Raw genomic sequence first — 22,002 nt, forward strand, 5'->3', positions numbered from 1 at the left:
CCCAGTACAGAACCTGTATCTGTCATCTCAGCCTTTTTGCCTGCTGGAATCTGCTTACTAAGTCCACACAAATCCTCTTTCCTGGTCTGCACAAGCTCAATTTTCTGATGTGTGCTAAATTCTTGATGTCATGAGGTACTGTAACACTTGTAAAGTTCTAGAGGCTAATTAAGTATTGTGGTGCATACTGGAAATTAAAATAGCTGTTGAAGTACTTTTTAATAGGCAGGTAAACCACTGTGTGGTGTTCCCTTGGTATTTCAGCATCTGTGCAGGTTGAGATCCTGACATCCTCTAAAAACTGGGACCTTTGATGGGGGAGAAGACAGCCTCTCCAAGTGTAAAAATGTTTCAAGCACTTTTTTTTTCTTTTCCCACTGAAGTTTATTCAAACTGGAAGGCATCTTCAGTTATTTTGTAGGTCAGTGCTGAACTGGGGATTCCAGTGACAATCTAGAAGCAGCATGGAGGGAAGAGTGTATCATCTCTGTTTATGGAGATGCTTTCCAATCATTTTCTGCTACGATCTGCAAAATCAAATTCACAGTTAAACTTTTCAGACTGATAACAGCATTAAGAGGAATTAGACCCAGTGGATTACAGCTCATTTGAGCCTCCTCTGAGGGCACCAAATCAGTGGATGTGGGAGAATGAGAAACTCACAGTCTTTTATAACTCTTTCAATGCAATGTGTGAACATTAACATTTTTGTCTGTGGAAGTTCTGCTGTTTGAAGTTAGGAGGAACAGACTGTTATTTGTAGTTATTCCTTTTTCTGAACTGAAATGATTAATTAATTTATTAATTTATTTATTTACATTGCCGTCTTTATATTTAGCACGATTCCTGTTGTGGGGAAAGTCTATATACTATGTAATAATTAAAAAAGGAAAAAAAATCTGTTCAAATAAATGCATCAAGTACAATTGTTCTCTTATAAACAGTTAGTGAAGGAAGGACTACAAGGAGCAAATTAGGTTACAAAGAAAATATGCATAAAGAATTGATGATGAACATGGATTTTCACTGGCAAGCTACAGAAGGAGATGTGCTCCATTCTTCTAAGCATGTGGCCTCCTCTGGACCTGCTCCATCAGGTCCATATCCTATTTGCAGTGGGGTCCTCAATGCTGGATGCAGAAGAGGGCCAGAATCCCTTCTCTCACCTCCTGCACTCCTTGTCTTTGGTCCAGCCAAAGGCATACATGATATGTATGAATGTGATGTCAATATCCCCCAGTTTATCACATTTGTAAACAGGACATTTCCTGCTCTTCCAGCTCACTGATGATTTTTTATTTAGTTTCCTTTTTATCACTTCCTTACATGTTTATCTCTGATACTTCTGTTTATGCCATTAATTCTGAAACACCATTTACTTGTAGGGGATGTAAGTTTGCTAAGGACTCCACTCAGCCACTTGACTGGAGGCAAAGTATTCCCATGCTTGGTTTATGTTCACTGTACAAAGAGCCTCCAGTCTCAGAGGCTGCAGCTCCTAGGAGCTGCTGAGACGTACAGACAACAGACCTGCTCGAGTAATTTGCAAACGAAGTGTAAGACAGGGAATGACAGATGGTTGGGACAGACTGAGAAGAGCAAGGAACAGTCAAACAGCGCAAGCACAGCATTAGACAGTGGTCACAGTGCTGCTGGTTGTGACTGGGGAGGTCACTGACTGTGGGCTGCAGAGGAAGTAGAGAGAGGATGATGATGAGAGGATGTGCATTGGTGGTTCAGGAGTTCCCCTTGTACCTTTTTCATCAGTTAAGTAGCATTTATGGAGCTGCATGATATTAGATTCTATTCTGCTTCCTACTGGTTTGTTTTTTTTGCTTCATAGTCACTTTCAAAATTGTCAGTGTCCTTTCCAAATCCAGACAAGTTGAAACTGTATTTTTAGTCCTATTCGTACAGTTTGCAGTCTTAGAGGAGAGGAGAGGGAGAAAGCATTCCCCATGACTGATGAGAAAAGCTGAAATGCTATAAATGTTGATCACTGTAGGCAAGATAGTAAATCAGGAATGGGCAATGCAAGCATTTTATTAGTTTAAACTGTCCCATGGCTTGTTCTTGTTTATTTTTCTAGTTTAACTGGGTTGACAGTGTCAGGGAATAAGTAGTGTGCATTTTATGGTTGTTTTACAACATTGCATCTCCAAGACTATAAATAAGACAGTTTCTCAGCTCTTGGTGTTGCCTTTATTGTAGTTCATCCTTGCATTTAGCATTTTGCACACTGACGTCCTGATTCTGCATCACAGCAACAGAGGTGTCCCCTGACACTTCCACAGCCTCAGTAACAGTTTTTTAAGAGGCTGAGGTTTCTATACTCCATTTGGGGATTGTGTAAAAATAAAGTGATTCAGAATGAGTTAGGAAAACTCTGGTTCTATTCCCATGGTTTCCCATGAGCCTGTGGTTTCCCCCTGTGGCTGTGGGTCCATCCTGGCCTCAGTGTCACCCCACAAACAGGAAGGTGGGGTGGCCTCAGGAGGCCTGAGGATATAAAATTGCAGTTGCCAAGGATCAATGAAAAATAGTGTCATAATAAGATGGATATTTATGTAGCTTTTCTTACAGTATCAAAGTTTATACAGTTATTAGGAAGAAATTCTTTGGTGTGAGGGTAGTGAGGCCCTGGCAGAGGTTGTTCAGAGCAGCTGTGGCTGCCCCATCCCTGGAAGTGTCAAATGCCAGGTGGGACAGGGCTTGGAGCAGCCTGGTTTAGTGGAAGGTGTCCCTGCCCATGGGTTTGGAACTAGGTGAGCTTTTAGGTACCTTCCAACCCAAAGCATTCTATAGTTCTATGAATATGAATAATTTTCACACAGCTTCTCATAACAAATAATTTCAGTCCTAGTTTTGTGCACAGGTTTGACCACCAGTCCCTTATTTATTATTGTCTCTAGCACTTCAGTTTGGTTGTGGAGGTGTTTTATTCTTCTCCTGGAGTGCCAGCTAAGTATTTTTATGAGAAATAAAGGCTTGTGTCTACATTAGCATTTTGAGTCTGAGCTGGGCATTCTCATGAGGCAACTTTCCCATTGCTCTTCATTAACTGTGCTTTTTGTTCACATCACAGAGCAGTTCATGAACTGGATGCCTTTCAGATGAAATTTATATAGAAGATGCACTCTAGGAGTGTGCCTGATATGCTCCAACTGCTAATGGGCATTCAGTCTGTGGCACCTGATCAGAAAGTCAGCACCAACTGTTTTGTTGCAGAGATCTGCCCCTGGAACATTCCTTATTAACATAAATGTAGCAGCTTTTGGTAAAAACTAATTAAGGTTGTTTTTCTTCCTTATTTTGTGTGCTAAATTAAGATAATAAGAACTTTAGAAACATATACACAGTAATTTGTTCCTTTTGCTACCTATTAATTGTTGGGCTTAACAACAGGAACAAGACAAAAGTCATAGCTGGTATTGTACTATGAACATTCTTAAATCTAGTGCAGATGAGCCCCTTGGAGTTCACTACATATATTATCTACTCTGTTATTAATTGGAATATTAAAGCAAACAAAAATAGGCAGTTTTTTCAGGACAGTCTGAATATTTTTTTCACGTCTTTGTTCTTAGCATTATTTTTACCATTCTCAAGCCAAAATGTTAGGTTGCTATTTGGAAAACAAATGCATTAAATCTTCCACAAAGCTGTTCAGGCTTTGATTTTTTTTCTTATTGACAAATACAATGCAAAAGAGAAAAATAAAAGGCAGCTATTATGTGATGTTGCACAATGATGGTAGCCAGCACTGGAATCAAATGTAGCTTTTCAGGGAACAAAGAATGATGTCTCTACAGAACACTCCCCAGCACTGGGGTTGAAACTAATGGATCTGGTCATAGAATGTGCACTTTGGCAGCTGGTTTGAAAGAGCACTTCCAGCATTTCAGGGAGCTCATACAGCATCTGGAACTGGAGTACTTCAAATATGGTGTGCTCAGAAAAGCTGTGGCTGATGATACAGTAAAATAATAGTGTTCCTATAAAGAAGAAATGTAAAGTGTGGATTTTTCTTTTAGCTCAATCGTTGGGTGTGAAATTGAATTGAGAACTCTCCAAACTATATTAAATCAGCCACTTGGCATTGCCACAGGAACAATTTATTTCATCTTGAAGGAGCCTTTGGTTTCCAGATCAGTGGAGCTAAGCAGGAGGAATGTGCGTCACATTGAGGTAAACAGGGATGTGAGCTGGTTAAAAACAGAAAAGGCAACGCAGCAGAATTCTGTGCCCCTGACATTTGTCAGCCTCTTCCGAAATGTGAATGCATTCCCATTAAGCTTTGGGGCAGATATTATCTCTGTACCTTTTGTTGTGCTGATGAGCTGGAAGAGGAAGGAAAATTTATTTGGTTCAGCTGATTTTTCAAGAGGGACATCTCTGTTGTTCTGTTCACCAGGATGTTTGCAGTGCTCTCATGCTGTGGTGGGCTGTGAGGGATGGATGCCTCCTCCTGCCAGCATGAGGTGGGACCAGCAAACTTCTTCCAGCTCCTGACCTACTTTTGCCATCAGGGCTCTTTGAGAGATGATGAGTTACAAATGTCTCTACAACATTGTGTAACGTCTGTTAGACTTTCTCAAAGTCACTCTCTGGACCAAGACAGATCTGTAAACAGTAAACATCACATCAAATATTTCTGCTGTCAGAATTATTTTGGCACAATGTGGAGGACAGAACACTCAATGCATCCTTTAGGATCTAAGTTCTATGCAGATGCCTGTGAAGAGCCCCAGTGTGTAAGGATAACACAGCAGGATGTGTGAGCCATGGGCCAGGGCTGTGTTTTGTTGCCAGTGTGCTCCTGTTTAGGGTTGGTTCACTGCAAATTGCAGGGCAACAAGGCCACTGAGCACCACTTCTGAAATACAAACTTTCTTTGTATTCTTTACATAGTAAAGCTGTGCATTCTTTACATAGTAAAGCTTAAAGGTATTAGGCTCCCCTTTAAAAGGATTGCAGTAGTGCAGGCAAATCAATCTTCATTTTACTGGAGAGAGCAAGACTTAATGCTTTTTGTAATGCCCCCCATCTTGAAGCCCAGCCTTAAAATTTTTTTTTTGCTTTACTGTTTTATTTCATCTCTGATTCACAATTTACCTGACCACCTCTTGAAAACAGGAGAAAGCCAAGCATAGAACAGCAAACTGAATGGACTGGGCTAGCAAACTGGATTGGTTTGTTCACGTACTGAGAGAATTGTTCAATTTTGGAATATGCTAATTACTGCCATGTTTAATGTAAATAAACCCAAGCTCTTTCCAGCCCTGTCTTAATGCTCTAATCCAACTTCATGAAGAAATCAGCAGGGCTGTGCACTGAGTTCCAAGGTAAGGAACACATTTGAGACAATACAGTAACCAGGAGGTCATTGCAGAGTACTTTGTGATTCTGATTATTTGACAAAATAGCCACTTTTCCCTGGTTTTCCCCCCTTTCAAAATGTCTCACATGAAGAAATGTCCTTTTAAAATGTACCCTGGTGAATGACAGGTGGAAAGACACATTTTTCCATTCCTGTTGCCAGCTGAGAGATTTCATTTGGTAACAGAAGAAACTTTCTGCAAACCAACATTCAGACAGTAATACTCAGGGTGAATATTCAAATAATACCTTCCCCCTCTTGTAAGAAGGGAGTAGGAAAATCCCACACTCTCAGCTACAGCTACCTACAGTGAAAGGTGAAATAAAAAGCTACAACCTGGAGACCTTTGCCTTAAGGAGATCTCTAAATGATAAATATTCGCTTTATTCTCCTGCCATTACTTAAAGACAGCAGGACAAGCCCATAGGAAGTCTCTATTTATCACTGGTTTAAAATATTTCCTCTATTTATAGCACTCCTGGAATTTTAACTGAGAATCAATTGTGGTTTTTCATATGCACTACCAGGATTTCCCAATGAGTTTCATCTTTTTAGAAGCAGAGAATTTGAAGAGGCTGTTGCTTACCCTGGCTACTTGTGGGAGTTCTTGCTTTTAAGGAATTTTCATGTGTAAATTGTATCAAGCTGCTTGCTTGTTTTGTGTGGATCATTAAATAATTGTTAAAAGTACTTCAGATGAACCCAGTTATTTTAAGTTTTCATTAGACAAATCAGGATCTCTTTTTGTTTTCCTCTAGTCTCTCCTCTCCTTTGGTCTTTGAGAACCACAGAAATGCATAGTGCTCTTCTCTAATCTTTCCTTCTTACCCTTTTCATCAAAGCAATTAGGCTTTTTTCTATTTCTGGGCCAGTGGCATTTTGATATGTTTCAGGTCTAGTGCTAAATAACTGCCTCAATTTAAGTCTAAATCTTTTAACAGGCAGTCTTTGTTTAATACCAACACTGTTGGTTATTTTAATTCTGCTAATCTCTTTCCTTTTACATTATTTATTGATTTCCTTACAGACAGATGCAGCAGGAAACACCTCATACTTTGGGTTCTGTTTCCCAAGGCAAGATCCCAGAATCCCAGAACAGTTTGACCTGGAAGGGACCATCCCATTCCAGCCCCTGCCATGGGCAGGGACACCTTCCACTACATCAGGTTGCTCAGGTCCCTGTCCAGCCTGGCCTTGAACACTTCCAGGGATGGATATCATCTACCTTCACCTCCTGTGACAGGTTCACAACTTCTCTGATCATCCTTGCAGTCTTTTGTTGCTCTTCCATCTTGCTTCCATCTTCCTTAATCATGGATGAGAAGAGCCACACACAATTTCCAGGCAAGGTCATTACAATACCCTTCACATGGCATTGACATATCTCAATGCTGAAATCACTTCAGCTCATATTTTTTAGGCTTCTGTTTTAGTATTTTTGTTAAATGTGCGTCACCTTAGTGACTCCTTTATCCGTCTAGAAGTAACTGGTGTGCCCATCCTCTTTGGTATAAGCAGGGAATTAATCTGTTCTTAGATTGTTTTTTCTACAAGACTCTTCAGTGAACAACTTCCACAGTTTTACCAGATTCTGTCTTTTTTCTTGTGCCTCATGAGAGCTTTGTAGCTTGTCTGGAAACAGAATACATTCAACTCTGAGATAGGAGTTTATGTCTTACAGGGATATTTATATCCACTACAGAACTAATTTCAGGAGAAACTAATTTCATAATTGTGAATTATATCCCTTTCCCTATTGTGGTTAGTTCCTTGGAGTATCTTTTACATGAATGAATGTGAAAAATTAAAACAGGAAAAATACTTTCTTTATTTGCTTGCAAAACTCTAGGAAAAGCATTTGGCTAAAGTTCTAAATCACAACCATATCCTAAATCAAATGTGTAGCAAGGGTGATAATGAGTGTAAACACATTGAATAATAAAATGTAATTTGGGTTCTGAGTTCTAGGGCTCTAATCCAAAGCTTGCTGATGTCTGTGGAAAGGCTTCCATTGATTTGAATTAGGCCTTGGCTTTTGTCCTGAATGAACACAATACCAGTGGAGCTATTCATGAAAGAAATGTTTGGAAATAAATCACAGGAACTTGCTGTGTCAGAACCCAATTCACTTGCTAATTATGGCTGTCATGTTTTACAATGCTCATTGTGTCGATACTTTGTCATAGTCCCTCACATGAACTAACCAAATTCAATCTTAAAAAAATAATTTGCTGCCACTGCTGTAATTGGAACATTGTTTCTGGATCATTACTCTGATGTTTGAAACCTTCTTTAACTTCTAGACTAAACCTATTTATGCCAATTGTTTCCACTCATTTTATGCCAATGTAGTCTTTTAGATTTACACCATACAGTGTGATTTGTCCTTGCTCTGAACAGTTCTGGTAAATTACTGATGACTGTCCGTCCCATCTCCTCTCAGGCTTTGTTTTGTTTTGCTAAATAAGCCAAGCATTTAAATTTCTTATTTAGTACGTTGTTAATTCATAGAATTATGGAATGGTTAAAGATGGAGAAGACCTGTAAGATATCAAATTCAACCATTAACCCAGCACTGCTGTGATGACCACTAATCCATGTCCCCAAGTGCCACATCCACCTGCCTTCTGAGCACTCGCAGAGATGGTGATTCCACCAATTGCCTGAGCAATCTGTTCCAATGCCTGTCAACCCTTTCAGTGAAGAAATTGTTCCTAATGTCCAGCCTAAACCTCCTCTGGCTCAGCTTGAGGCCATGTCCTCTTGTCCTGTTGCTTGTTCCCTGGGAGCAGAGCCCGACCCCCACCTGGCTGCCCCCTCCTGTCAGGGAGTTGTGCAGAGTCAGAATATTCCCCCTGAGTCTCCTTTTCTCCAGGCTGAGCCCCTTTCCCAGCTCCCTCAGCTGCTCCTCATCAGACATGTGCTCCAGACCCTTCCCCAGCTCTGTTGTTCTTCTCTGGACTCATTCCAGCACCTCCCTGTAACGTTTATCTGGATCTATTTCCATTAATCTGCTTAGGATACAGGCAACAAACCCTGCATTTTTAATGAGCTGCTACAGTGCTCCATACAATGCTCTTAATACTCTCTTTGCTTTACTGGAAATACTTTTCCAAATATACCCAGCATCTTGTTTACCTCCCCATGGCTGCATTTCACTGATCTCTGTCACCATGTGACTTGCAGGGTCTTGGTCCCAGATGAGCTCCCATTTAGTGCTAGAAATAGTTTTGATTCAAGGAGGGCATAGGTTTGCCCTTGTCCTCAGAGGCTTTTAGCTCCTGTCTGTCACTCCAGTGCTCATTTCTTCCTTGCATGCTGCTCTGTTTGTTCTCAGCATTGGCTGTCCTAAATGATAACCATCAAACTGGAGTAATCAGCAGCTTTAATTAGTATGGTCCTACTTTGTGCTAATTTCATTAATTTAGAAAACAAACAGAAAAGAACTTTGGAAACTGCTAGAGGCACTAAGTGATGGGAGCTGACAGAAGGTGACAGGAAAGAACTGGGGAAAGGTGCCCAGTGTTGGGCAAAGGAATAATGAGATGAAGAGAGGGCACGAGGCCCGGGAGGGAGAAGTGGGAACCTGGGGAAGTAAAGGTTGCTCATATCTTCCAGAGCATTAATTGGGCCTCATTGAGACATACTTGGGATGGATGAAGACACTCCAAAATCCCAGAAATAAATGCATAACTCATGACTTTCTACATTTTGACTTTTTAAGAATAGCAACACTGCTGCTTAACTTTGGATGTTTCCTTTTTTTCCACACAAGTTTCAAAGTGCTCTGAAAGTTCAAAGACTTACTTTCTAAAAGCATTTAAAAGTACTGAATCCTAAAAGCACTTTAAAAGTCTCGAATTGAGAGGATTATGAGTCTTGAATAATTTATCCACAAAACTTGAAAGGGAAAGAATTTTCTTAGGTCTTTATAATGTATATGATAAATTTTCTTATAGATTGGAATGACTCTGAAAGACTTTTATCCAGATGAGTGCATTCAGCAGATATTAGAAGTCACAGGCAATAGCAATTAAGGCATAAGGCTTTTCCTGGGAATTGATATCAAGCTCGGAGGAGTGGGGATGGCTCAAAATGCAGCTGAGGGCCATTAACTTCATTTGATGATTAATGACCTCTGCTGAGGTCATTATTATTATCAGCTGAAAACGTAAAAAAATCCAGATGTATGAATCTTTTTAATGGGAGTTGCAGTTTCAGTCAGTGCAGTGGAAGTGCCCCCACTGTGGATAGACTGCCCTTTAATAATAACAAATACAGGGCTTGATTTCCCTCCTCCCCACAGCATTTTCAGGAGCATTAATCAAGGCTGGGTCTCTAAAGCTGTGCCAGTATAAAATTGAAAAGCAAGCAGAATAAAGTCCATAGTGCTTTAAAGTTCTCCCGTAGTGGCAACAGCATCCAGGACTTAATCAGCTTTTTTGCAGTTCTCCATCTATTCCTTTCAGTGCCTAATCAGAGTGAGTCTCAGTGTAGCCCAGGGATGTGCCCAGCACATTCCTTGTGCTCAGTGTTCTTGCGCCCACGTTTGAAATTGTCTTCCCTAGTGTTGTGTTAGGTCCCTCACCAAGATCTGGGCTCCGGGTTGTGTTACAGAGGGGGCAAGCACACAGCCCTGATTGCTGCATCCAGACACGGAGCATCTCTTTATTAATGAATAGTCAGTAGGAATAGATACTTCCCAGTGTCCACACAAGTCCATGCATGGTTCCTTCCACTCTTGGTGAAACTTTTTTTTATATGATGAATTTTATTGTCGGCTTGTAGAGAAACTGAGCTACTACTGGGAAATGTTCACCTTGCTGCTAATTTTTGATTTATGAGACTTGATCATTATATATATATATATATATATATATATATATACACACATATATACACACAGATATATACACATACCCCTTTCTATCTCTCATAGAATCATAGGATAGTTTAGGTTGAAGACCTTTAGGATTAACTGTTAACCCAGCACTGCCAAGTCCCCCACTAATATGTATTTAAAATTCTTTATTTCATTTAAAAAATGTACTGAAGAGGTCTGAAGTAGGTAATAAAGCCAACATGAAGACACAAGCTTTAATTAGCTATGTTTTTGAATGCTGTGTGAGTCCTACTTTACACAGACACTGGGCCCCTGTCCCTTTTTCTCCCTTCCCCCAGCCCTTTTTCCCTGGTCATTGTGAAGGTTGTAGCATCAAAATTCCAATCAGGACAGGACTGAGATGACTGCTGCTTTTGGCTGACCTTTATACAAATGCCACTGGATGTAGGCTTCTGCTCAGGAAAATGGAATTTTCAAAAATATAAGCAAAGCAGATAAAAAGCATAACTGAGGTGTAACAATTTGGACATTGGGTGGTAAGACTAGACCTGCTTGTACAAACCTATGCACTTCAAGTGTTTTGGGGATTGCTGCATGCCTTTAGTCAGCCTCTGCCAAACCACAGAGCTCTCACCTCCCTTTTTTCTTTTTCCTTTTTCATTCCTCCAAAGTATCTGCAGTGAGAGGAAGAGGTGAGTGAAGTCAGGCAGAATGAAATGAAAATCATGAACGCTTAATAGACCATAGGGAGGTTCCTTTGAAAGGGTGCCAGCAATGGAATATCAGTTATGGGGAGGAAGACCACAGAGCTGGCAGTGAATGAAAGGAGATCGGGCACATGCACCGTGGTGTCACAGCCCTGCCTGTGGAACTGGGCTGCTTCCCTGTTAACTCCTTAGTAAATGTCCCACTCTGACAGTAGTTACTCCCACGGTGCTGTTAGTGCTCCCTGATGCAGCTGCACTGTGCTTCTGGATGAACTTTTCTGAGAAGTTCTGAATTCTTTGTTTTGCAGGTAAGCTCAATAGATGAGAACTGAAGTATTGATGAGATTACATAAATTGCATTTTCTTTTTTGTCTTCTGTAGTCTGTTATCCACAGTAAGGGAAAAGAAATTGTTTTTCTGGATGAGAAACAAAGAAGTATTTTAAATCATGTAAAAATGTGAGGACTTACAGAGATAGCAAAGAAAACAGAATCCTGAAATGGTTTGAATTGTAAAGAACCTTAAAGATAATCTCATTCCAATTCCCCTCCATGGGGAAGGACATCTTCCACTAGACCAGCTTGCTCAAAGCCCCATCCAACCTTGCTTTGAACATTTCCAGGGATGTGGCATCTACATCAGGTTATTGTCAATATACATTAGGTTATTGTAATTATACAAACCCTGACATAACAGCCCTCAGTGTATATGAAATGGTGTGGCAAATCATCTTACCAGTGATTTTTTTCCAGAATAAAGCACTCCTAAAAGCAGGGGCTTTGGTCTGGCTGATTCTCTATCTTACAAAACTTCGTCTTGATTGCAGTAGCTAAAATGCTCAGATTTGATTTGTGACTCACTGGATAGCAGTCTGAAAACTGAGTAAACATGAAGGCTGGACTAAATAATAACTGCCCCCTTTCAGCTTTGGCATTTTATGAATCTGTGTTTGTCTGAATGAAAAGACCTGTGCAAGTGTCAGAATTGATTTAAGGACTTTGGGTTTATTTGATGGTGTGGAACTTAGTCCTCTGTGTGCTCACAGCTTGCAGAGAAATCATGGAGTCTGAGCCTCCAAGGCTGCCAAAGTGCCTTGAATTTCTGTTCATCTCCAAGTCCATGGGTGTGGTAAACTTCAGACCTTCCTTTTACAATGCTAAAATATCCCTGTTTTTGTTGTGAGCTTTGGAACGTATTTCTACAGCTAAACATTTTGAAGCCTGAAGTTTCTCTTTCAGACAGATCACTGTTTTCAGTTGTCCAGTTTGTTTCCAGATGCTGCAGGACCTCTCAAAGAACAAGTGTGTATTCTCTTAAGTATCTATGACAAAACATCCAGAAAAACATATCATGCAATACAAAATGACCCTGCAGTGCTGATGTGGATGTAAACCTCAGCTGCAGCCTTTGTCTGCTGACCAGTAATTCAGCACAATGGTTGCTTCTGTGCAGATGAGCCCACTGTTGTCTGGTGTTTTCAGTCATGTGTCCTTTCAGCTTCATTTCATGTCATTGTCATAGGTTTGCTCAACTTTTAAGGGAAGTTCAATAGCTGCTGGGTTCTCAATTTGAAGACCTTTTCCCCTAAATCCTTTGCAGAGTTCAGCACTACCAGACCATTGCTTCCCTTAATTTCTTTTCACAGAGCCTTTATTTGTCTACGGACACCTGTCCCCAAAGGCCACAGGCTGAAACCTCCTGCTTAAACAACTGTCGAGTTTCAGATTGTTGTTTGACTCAGACTGATGTGACAGAGCACAAAGTGAATCTTCAGCATTATTTCTTTTTGCTTTGCAGGAGAAATTCGAAGGTTTGTTCCGTGCCTATGATGACTGCGTGACATTCCAGCTGTTCAAAAGCTTCAGGCGTGTGCGGATAAATTTCAGCAGTCCCAAATCAGCTGCTCGTGCCAGAATAGAGCTGCATGAAACACAGTTCAGAGGGAAGAAGTTAAAGTTGTATTTTGCACAGGTAATGAAATCTGGAATCTACTTTTGTGTTTCTGTGCAATATTTCTTTAAAAGCTATGCACTAACACTGAATAAAAGTAATAAAGGCTTCTCCCATGCCCAATCTCTCTGATAGAAGATTACTTAAACCTTGTGTTGACTGAGCTGTTTCTGCCCTGAGGGTCTGCAGTAAATTTAAAAGACCACTTAGGACTAAAGTTGCTCTTCCAACACACAGAATTATGTATCTGAGAGGTGAATTACAACACTGGGTGTTGTCTGTGGGTAACTCTCTTAACTAACTACAAGAAAGTGCTAATGTAAAGAATCCGAGTGAATAAAAAAGGTGGGACTGGATTACGTATTTGGCTGCCACCCTGAGTCACAGTCAGGCTTCCTCCTGCCTTTTTGGCTTTTCCTTACTGAATACATGAATTACAAAGTACTGAATTCTCTAAAAGGAATTTATTTAGTCCAAGTCAAAGGAAGAAGGTAGGGGAAGAAAAACACTCCCAGCCTGGGCTGTAGGTGATTATATCCATCTATTGGAACTGTCAGGTGGGTGTTCACTTCTCCTTGGCCAAGGGAGAAAGAACATAGATCTCCCACAGCAGGCTGGGCCTCAGCTAGGATAGAGAAAGTTGAAGGAGGTTGAGAACCCAACCACCACCTCTTCTGAATGCAGTTTAATAAATTGATGTGGTCACTGTGGCTTGTGAGATAACCACTAGTGGTTATAAGCAATATAGGTGTGCTTTGAGCTGCCAGCTTGGCCCTTCAGAGGTCTGAGGATAAGGGCTGGCTCACTTCAAGGTATCAAGCAAACACACAGTGTTAAATTATGAGCCTCTTCATCCTGGTCAGAATAGGAACTGTTTTGAGCCTAGGCAGGAGCAGAACCACAGGAAGATGGGAAGCTACAGCTGTGAAAAAAACCAATGTGCTTAATGAGTTAGATGAGCTCAGAAGATCTTACAGCTGGATTTAGGTGTTAAGAATCTGCCTCAATCCCATTGTCTATGCCCTGATCTCCTAAATCTAGCTCTGAATTTTCTGAAAGGTTTCAAAACCTGCAGTTAGGCAGAACTGAGAATGGTTTCATTCTAACTGTACATTCAGGAGGCTAATTGAAAACTTGGGATAACAAAAAAAAGAAAAATGCACAACAGTGATTAGTCTCCCTATCTAAGCTGATTTCCTGCAGAGCCATTCTGGTACCTGCACTATGCTCTCCAGTACACTGAGCCTTACAAGAGCTTATTAGTCGTGTTCAGGGCGTGAAGATGTGGCAGCAGCAGTGTCTGGAGCAGTGTCTGGCCTCAGCCAGGCTGAATAACCACTTCCAGACCTACAAGTTCTGGGGAGCATGGAGTTGAGAGATTCAGACTGGTTCTTTGCAAACCCCATATTTGCTGTCATGGAAATAGAGTTTATTGTGCTCGAGCTGGTTGTAACCTTGCTTAGGTATGGCTGCACTACAATTAATTTATATCAAGGCTTCTTTAACATACTAGAAAAGAGTAGGAATTAAAGTAGATAATTCAAGATGGATATAAAATAAGGGCACTCAGTTGCAAATGACTAAGGAACATCGTAGATTCCTTTTTCACTTCAACTAAAGAAATAAAATCTATAGAAACCTTTCTGAAGTTAGTTACAAGGCCTTGGTGCAGGCGTTACTTGTGTGATGTCACTTTTTACTTAGGCATTTAGACCAGATCACAACAGTACCTTTACAGCCTCAAAAATTTCTGAGCTAGCAGCTGGGTCTATCAAACCTTTGCGTTTTTTCCTGAAAGAACGTACACAAGAGGCACAGACATTGTAGCTTTGCTGATGTCACAGCCCCACACTGTGCATTTACTGCAGAGGCACCATCTGTAAGGCTGAGATGAAATTCAGCTCCAGGCCTTCTCTTCTGAGACTTATGCTGAAACCCTGTCTGGGTGGCATTTGGGATGAGAAGGGTATGATTTGAGCAGTCATTCCATTTAGCCATCCTGTGCGGATCAGAAGCTGGACAATGTGCCCTGGCACCCCAAATATCCTGGGCTGCATCACCCACAGTATGACCAGCAGGCTGAGGGACGTGCCTCTGATCTGGTGAGATCCCACCTGGGGTCCTGTGTCCAGCACTGGGTTCCCAAATGCAGGAAGGGCATGGACCTGTTGGAATGAGGCCAGAGAAAGCCACAAAGATGCTCAGAGGGCTGGAGCCCCTCTGCTGTGGAGACAGGCTGAGAACTGGGGGTGTTCAGTCTGGAGAAGAGAAGGCTCAGGAGAACCTCACTGTGGCTTTTCAGTATTCAAAGGTGGCTTACAAGAAAGGTGGGAATGGATCTTTTAGCAGGGTCGGTTGCAATATGACAAGGGGAAAGCAGTTTAAACTAAAAGAAGGTTGCTTTAGGCTGGATGTAAGGAACAAATCTTTTAAAGTAGGAGTGGTGAAACACTGGCACAGGTTGCCCTGAGGAGTTGTGAATGCCCCATTCCTGGAAATATTCAAGGCCAGGCTGGATGGGGCTCTGAGCAAGGCAGGAGGGTTGGAGGAGGTGACCTTTAAAGGTCCTTTCCAACCCAAACCATTCTGTGATTCTTTCCTGTACTAAACAGTGTCTTTGTTATGCTTTAAAGATTCAGACCTCTGAGACAGATGGAGACAAGCTTCATTTGGCACCACCACAGCCTGCAAAACAGTTTCTCATCTCGCCTCCAGCCTCCCCACCTGTAGGGTGGCAACCAATAGATGATGCAACACCTGTCATCAACTACGACCTCCTTTATGCAGTTTCTAAGCTTGGACCAGGTAAGCTTGTGGTCCTTGGGTGAAAACGTGGCAGGAAAAGCAGACAAAAAATTCCAGTGTAGATAATAACTGTAGAGGGAGTTGGCATACAGCTGGAAGTTGCATTAAAATTTGGATTTCAGTTGATGCATGTCACGTGGTTCTTTGCTTCAGAATGAGTTTTGCCATGTCTAGGCACAGAATTGTGTGTTACCTGCAGCTTGTGAGAGCTGATCAAAGCTTTGCTTACACCATTTAGTGTGCTGAGGTTTGTGTCTGGATGACACAGCTGATGGTTTAGGTGGAGACTGGATAGATGTTTGGCTGTGGATGTAAGGAGTTTTTGCTGTCCATGACATCTGCTCAGTTCTGCACTCCAAGGTGGGGATTTCTCACTTGAAAAAGTGCACATTCACTGGAGTGGAGAATCTCTCACATTGTTCACTGAGAGAGAACTACTGTCCCCAGTCCCGGTGGGATTGCTCTGTTAGGAATGCTCATTTCCTGCTGAAAACTGTGCAGGAGGAATGGGATAAGTTGTAGTCTCCCTTAGCACAAGATAAATGTCAATGGATAATGCATCCAGGCTTTCTTCCATCTTCCCATCTTCAGGTAACGCCAGGAGTTGCAGCCAGCTGGGATTTTCAAGCAATGCTTTCCCTTGGAAAATGCACATCTGATAAAACCAAAACTTTACATAGGAGAGGGTTACTTTTGATTTAATTAAGTCATCTTTACAAATAGTTTCCTTTCAAAGCTGTTAAAGCATCCTGTTTTAGAATTTTCAAAATGAGAAAGGTTCCAGTTTCAGGTCCAAGCAGTATCATTTACAAATTAATCTAATTTACATTCATAAGCTGCAAGGAAAAAATAGCCTATTAAATTACCTTCATACCAAAATAAAATATTTCATATCCAATCTAATAACAATTGTGGGGGTGAGCTCATGAAAATTTAGCAGTTTATTTTTGAAATTCTTGTGGGATGAGAGAATTGTTTTCTCCCCAGCTGTACTGGGAATGCTGCTTGCTCGCTCTGAGAGCAGCTTCCAATTGCAGACATCTAATCATTGGGGCTTTTGTGCAACTGCACCAAAGGAACTCAGAGCTGGAGTGCATGGGGTCCAGAAGGATGTTTCTTGATTCACAAGGTTTGCAGGATTATCTCCTGTCTTTTTCAGATGGGATCTCTCACAAGAGGAAAATACACATCAGGAGATTCCTATGGTTTTTTCCCCTTCAGCAGGAAAAAGGCAGTCAGGGGAAAGACTTCATACAATATTGCATATTATTATTTCCAGGAGTGATACTTGGCTTCTAAAATGCTGAATAAAAGAAAAACCAAAAACCTCCTTTTTTTTTTCCCCTTTGATGCAGCAGTGTTATAAATGGAAACATGTAAACGAATTCCCGAGCTAGCTGGGTAATAAATCAATTCCTGTTCTGGAGCAGTGGAATGTGAAATATCACTCATTGTCCCACACTCTGGGACAGCTTTGCGTGAAGGTCAAATTCACCCGGATTTAAGGAGCCTGCAGGGAGCAATATGAAAAGCCATTGTGTGCTCTCTTCTTTCTATTTTTAGCACTTGTTAGAGGGATCAATTTTAGTTAACTGCAGCGGCGGGTTTAAAATAGTGTTGCTGTTCTCAGTTGTGCATTTACTATGTTTAGAATTTCATTGAAAAACAAATCCCACTAACACTCATTTCTCAGTATTGCAGCAGTAAAACACTGCTGGACATCAAAAAGCATTGGTAGCCTCAGAGAAGAGATTTTTTTTCGTTCAAAAACACAATTTAAAAATGTAACTACAGCTTATCAGCTGTCGAAAAATACGCACTTGGCACAGTTGTTTACAGAACTGGGTGTTAGAATCTGACTTCCATGTCTTTAACTTGTGAGGAATCTTTTCTGTATTAAATGCAGTCATTTGGTATAATAAGCATCTGAGGACCAGGAAGACTCATTAGTGCTTCTAAATAGTGAACAGTGTCTTTGTATGCCCTCAGCATAAGATGAGTTTTATTGTCCTACTTCACTGGAAATGCAAGATGTACCACCTGGACACAGACCCATGCTCCTTTCCCATTCCCTGAATCCGGGTCATCTCCTGCCACAGTATGGTGCCATAATCATCATAGCCATAAAATTAGACACCAAAACTGTCCCTGGTTGCAGAATGTTGGGAGATTTGCTCCAGAGTGTAAGGAGTATGCTGGAAGTGAGTTAACAGATTTGCCACGTGCCAGCAGTTTTGGACAGGTGTTTTAGCTGCAGCACTGACAGGTTGGCATCTTGGGGATCTAATGGAACAGATTTCTTTCTGTGCTCAAAAGGAAGCTGGTTTTGACCTCTTCACATGGAATTGAGATCGGTGAGGGTGCATTTACTCCTTAGGGAAGGTCGTGGCATATTTAATTAAGTTCCTGGATGATTGATGTATATTCTCACTTTCTACAGATGCAGAAATTAGGCTTTAAATGAGGCATGAACAGGCAGGAACCATGACTGTGCCTGGTGCTGACCACCAGCCTACAATCTTTTCAATATATTGCAAATAAAGGAGTGCAATTGTTAATCAGTTTGATGGAAAACACTCCCACTGTCAAGACAACTTTCAGCAGTTTGATATGCTGATGAAGATGTGCAGACATCAGGGCCTGGACTACAGAACAGCCTGGCAGGTTGCAAGCATTCCTGTACGAAAAAGCTAGCTCCAGGTTAGGCCAGGTGAGGATACAACCTGGACCTGACAGGTAAACAATCAAACAACCACCCCACATTGCAGACATATTTTATGTGAGAAACCTTTGCAAAGTGGAGGGAGAGGGAGTCTCCAGGTCCAGCCTGTGTCTACAGCAGAGCTGCTCCTCTCAAAGGACAGGCAGCTGTTTGCCATTTATTAGTGCAGTGATTTGCAAACTATCCTCTTGGCACTAGAATATGCTCTTTCTTTTCTGGAAAGCAGTCCCTCCCACTCCCCAGCCTGCCTATATCTGCTCTCCTTCCCCCACTGCCTCATTCTTCACAACAGATTGCCCTGTACCCCCTCATTTCTAACTCTGCACTCCAGAGTGCCTTTCCCCAGGATCCCAGGTGCCACCCTGACTTCCCCTTGCCAGCCTCAGCCCCTGCTCTGCCCTGGGTTTGGCTTACCCTTCCCTAGGGGAGGGGAAAACGGATGAGACCAGGACCCTGCCCAGGAAATGCCATACATAGATAGGGATTTCAAACCATCTCAAGGCAGATTTTCTGTGCCCAAGTGTTTTCAAATTCTCATGTTTGTTATCACTGAGTCAAAGGAGATACTAAATACTTCATATGACTCCCAGGGAGGATTAAAAGGGGATGCAGGGGCAAACAAATGGTGATAGACAAAACTTTTCACCTCTGTCTTTCCTCTCCCTGCTGTTCTGTGGGTGCTTTTGCCTTTCCCTTCCTTTCCAGGGGCAGGGTACAGGAGAGCTGTACCCTGCCCCTAGTAAGAGAAAACTTTTCCTCTGGTTGGGAGAGGACGGTGCCCAGCTCTTACATGAGTAATGGCCTTCCAGGGAGCAGCTCCTGCACTTTGCTGTGGCAGATTTGTGCTGTAGAGGTGTTTTATGGAGGTATTTTGTGGGATGGGCTGTAGCTCTTCTGTCACAAACATGCATCCATACAAAGGACCTCCTGTTATTTTCATCCTGTTATTTGTAAAGCACTTGGGTGAAGGCACTGTAAGTGGAAGGTATTTTCATGATGCTAATGCCACATTTACATGAAATGGGCAGCTCTGAACTCATTAACCTTTGCTCATGAGTTTGAATTGGGGATGAAGTAGCTACACATTATCATTAGCATTTTTACATTATTCTTTATGTATATGAGCGTGATCTTTGCTGGACAAAAGGGCCCTGCTAGACAGGAACTGCACCATCAAGGAAAGGTCAGACTACTGACTCACAAAGGGATAGAAAATCCTATACCATTATTTTTAATTCTGAAATATCATAAGTTGCTTCTGTGCTCATCTTTCTTGCATCACCCAAGGCTGTGGGTTTACTCCTGGCTCATGTGGTCACAAAAAGTAGGGCCCAGTGACATAAAAGCAGCTGTGCTCATTGATAAGGGAGAAGACTTCAAATTCTTACTGGTTATCTTACGCAAAGCAAATGGTTAGAGAGGAATCACTGCTGTTTTCAGGGGCTTATCAGAAAGTTTTATTGACAAATCAATATAGTGGATGTGCCATAGCTGAATTCTTCCCTGAAGGGCAGAGTATATTTGACAAATTTTATGATAATTTTCTGAGTAAATTTATGTGAGTTGCCACTGTTAGCTTATGTAAAGGTTTAAATTTGTTATTACAGGATAGAGATAGGCCAAAGACAGCTGGAGGAGAAAGGCCTCTGTCCCCAAGAATCCTTTGGCTTAGCTAGCCTGTAAGAATTCTCCAGACAAGCAGGAGAAGCAGGAGCAGGGATCAGTGTAGGGCCTGGGAACACAGAAGAGGCCATGTCAGAGACAGCCACTGGAGAAATGCTTGGGTGGTATTACAGAAATTGGTGAGTCTTACCTATGTTAATTCAACTTGCTACTCATAGCTTGTAACAACCTAGGTCTTGTCACTCCAGTGACTCAACCATTGCTTCAGTAGCTGAACTGCTGCAGACTTAGCTCATTAATTTTATTTTTTTTTAATGCCAGAAATTGTGTTTAAGAGAAAAAAAAAAAAAACAAAGAAACAAGGAAGCAGTGGAAGGGAAGGGCTAATCTGGCTGTATCTATTGGATTATTTTGTGCTTGTCACCTTAGTGTATTTCTGCAAACAGTGACTACGTTTGGAACAAGATATGGCTGTACAAAAGTCCCAGAGTTATTGCTGTCCTGTTCCTAACTCAGCCATGAAAAGGTTTTGTGCTGTTTGCTTACAGAACAGAGTCTGCAGCTCATTTATGCTCAGAAATAACTCTATGCCTTAAAAACCTAATTTATGAGTGCATCACATTTTGGTTTGCAAAGTGACATTAATTGCTGCTGCAGTTACTTGTGCCAGAGGCATCTGAATATTTTTCCTTGCGTCTGTACTTTTTTCACTGTTCTTTTTCAGCAGAAAGAGTGAGTCCTTCTGGGAGGGATTTGAGCAGTAAAAGAATGTGGCATTTGAAGTGGCATTATTACCTTTTAAGAGGGCAGTGAGTGTGATTTCCTGGGCGGTGCTGCTGTAGGAGGACAGCACTGCGGAGGGAGCTGCCCGCCCGCGGTGACAGTGACCAATGCAGCCCTCGGTGCTGCCTGGCGGCATTGACGTCAGCCCAGAGCTGAGAAATTAGCTGAGGCCCGCAGGGAAAATGGGCAAAGAAAAAACATATAATTCCTCAATGCAGCACAACCAAGCTATTTCTCTTTTTATATTTTAGCCTATCAGCAAGACCTGTAATGCTTTGCTCGATTTGGATTCAGAGGAAAGGTTGCCAAAAATAGAGCAGTTAAATATCAACATTAATGGTATCACAGCAGTAAAATATTTCTCACAGCAAGATGCCTGGCTTATAGCTATTATTCACTAGTTGCCTTCTTGTTTTTAGGCAAAAATACAGTGTGTCCTCTAGTCTCAAGCCACCCAGGCTTATTTGGACCAGGAATTTGTCAGCACAAACAGCATGTGAGCTCAGTCCCAGGACTGCATGTGCTAATGCAGGGCCAAACCTGAAACCCCTTTTTCACATAAATTACTCAGCCACAAAGTGGCAAACAAATAAAACTCCAAATTAGTACCACAAGCAAGCCGTAAGTGCTTTGAGGCAGGGACTGCTGTTTGCTCCCATGGTACAACATGTGGCACGGCTGGGTTCTGCCAGTGGTGCAGCATTTAGGAGCCACTGTACCACAGAGGCCAGCTGGATTTGCTGGGGCCTCACCTTCCTCATCTCAAAAGATTTTGCAGGCAAAGTTGTTTTTTTTTTAAAGTCTTAAATTCATTTCTTGCAATTTAATTACCAATACCTACTTGTATCCCATGTAAAATCCAGAATACATGCAGTGCCAGCTGATCCTTTGCTTATGGACTTTTGTAGGTAACCACCCAAGCCCATATGGACCAGTCTCTTAATATTTGTACTCCCCGATCCTTGTGGGTTCTTTCCAATTCAGAATATTTTCTGTGTGAAAAAAAAAAAAGCCATGTTCATCTTCCTCAGAGGAGTACTGTGTTGAAGCTTAAATAAGGAATGTAGATAGTTAGAAAGTATATGTACTGTTTAGGCGTTCAGCCTGCTCTAGTGAGCATTTATAGACTGCTCTGTAATCTCATCTGTAGAGACAAAATTTGTTACAGCCCCAGCTAAAGAGCTTTGAA

The 22,002-nt window shown here is 41.6% G+C and overlaps 1 protein-coding gene across 2 annotated transcripts in view; it reads left to right on the top strand.

The window, feature by feature from the left end:
- Positions 1–22,002, top strand: part of RCAN2 (regulator of calcineurin 2) — an 84,368-nt gene that overhangs the window by 55,424 nt on the left and 6,942 nt on the right. For both annotated transcript variants that reach the window (XM_030945964.1, XM_030945965.1), the window contains 2 exons: positions 12,728–12,901; positions 15,514–15,685. In XM_030945964.1, the coding sequence (XP_030801824.1) occupies positions 12,728–12,901; positions 15,514–15,685 (346 nt within the window). The remainder of the gene's footprint in view (positions 1–12,727; positions 12,902–15,513; positions 15,686–22,002) is intronic.

This window comes from Camarhynchus parvulus, chromosome 3 (assembly GCF_901933205.1).
Source record: "Camarhynchus parvulus chromosome 3, STF_HiC, whole genome shotgun sequence".
Lineage (NCBI taxonomy): Eukaryota > Metazoa > Chordata > Aves > Passeriformes > Thraupidae > Camarhynchus > Camarhynchus parvulus.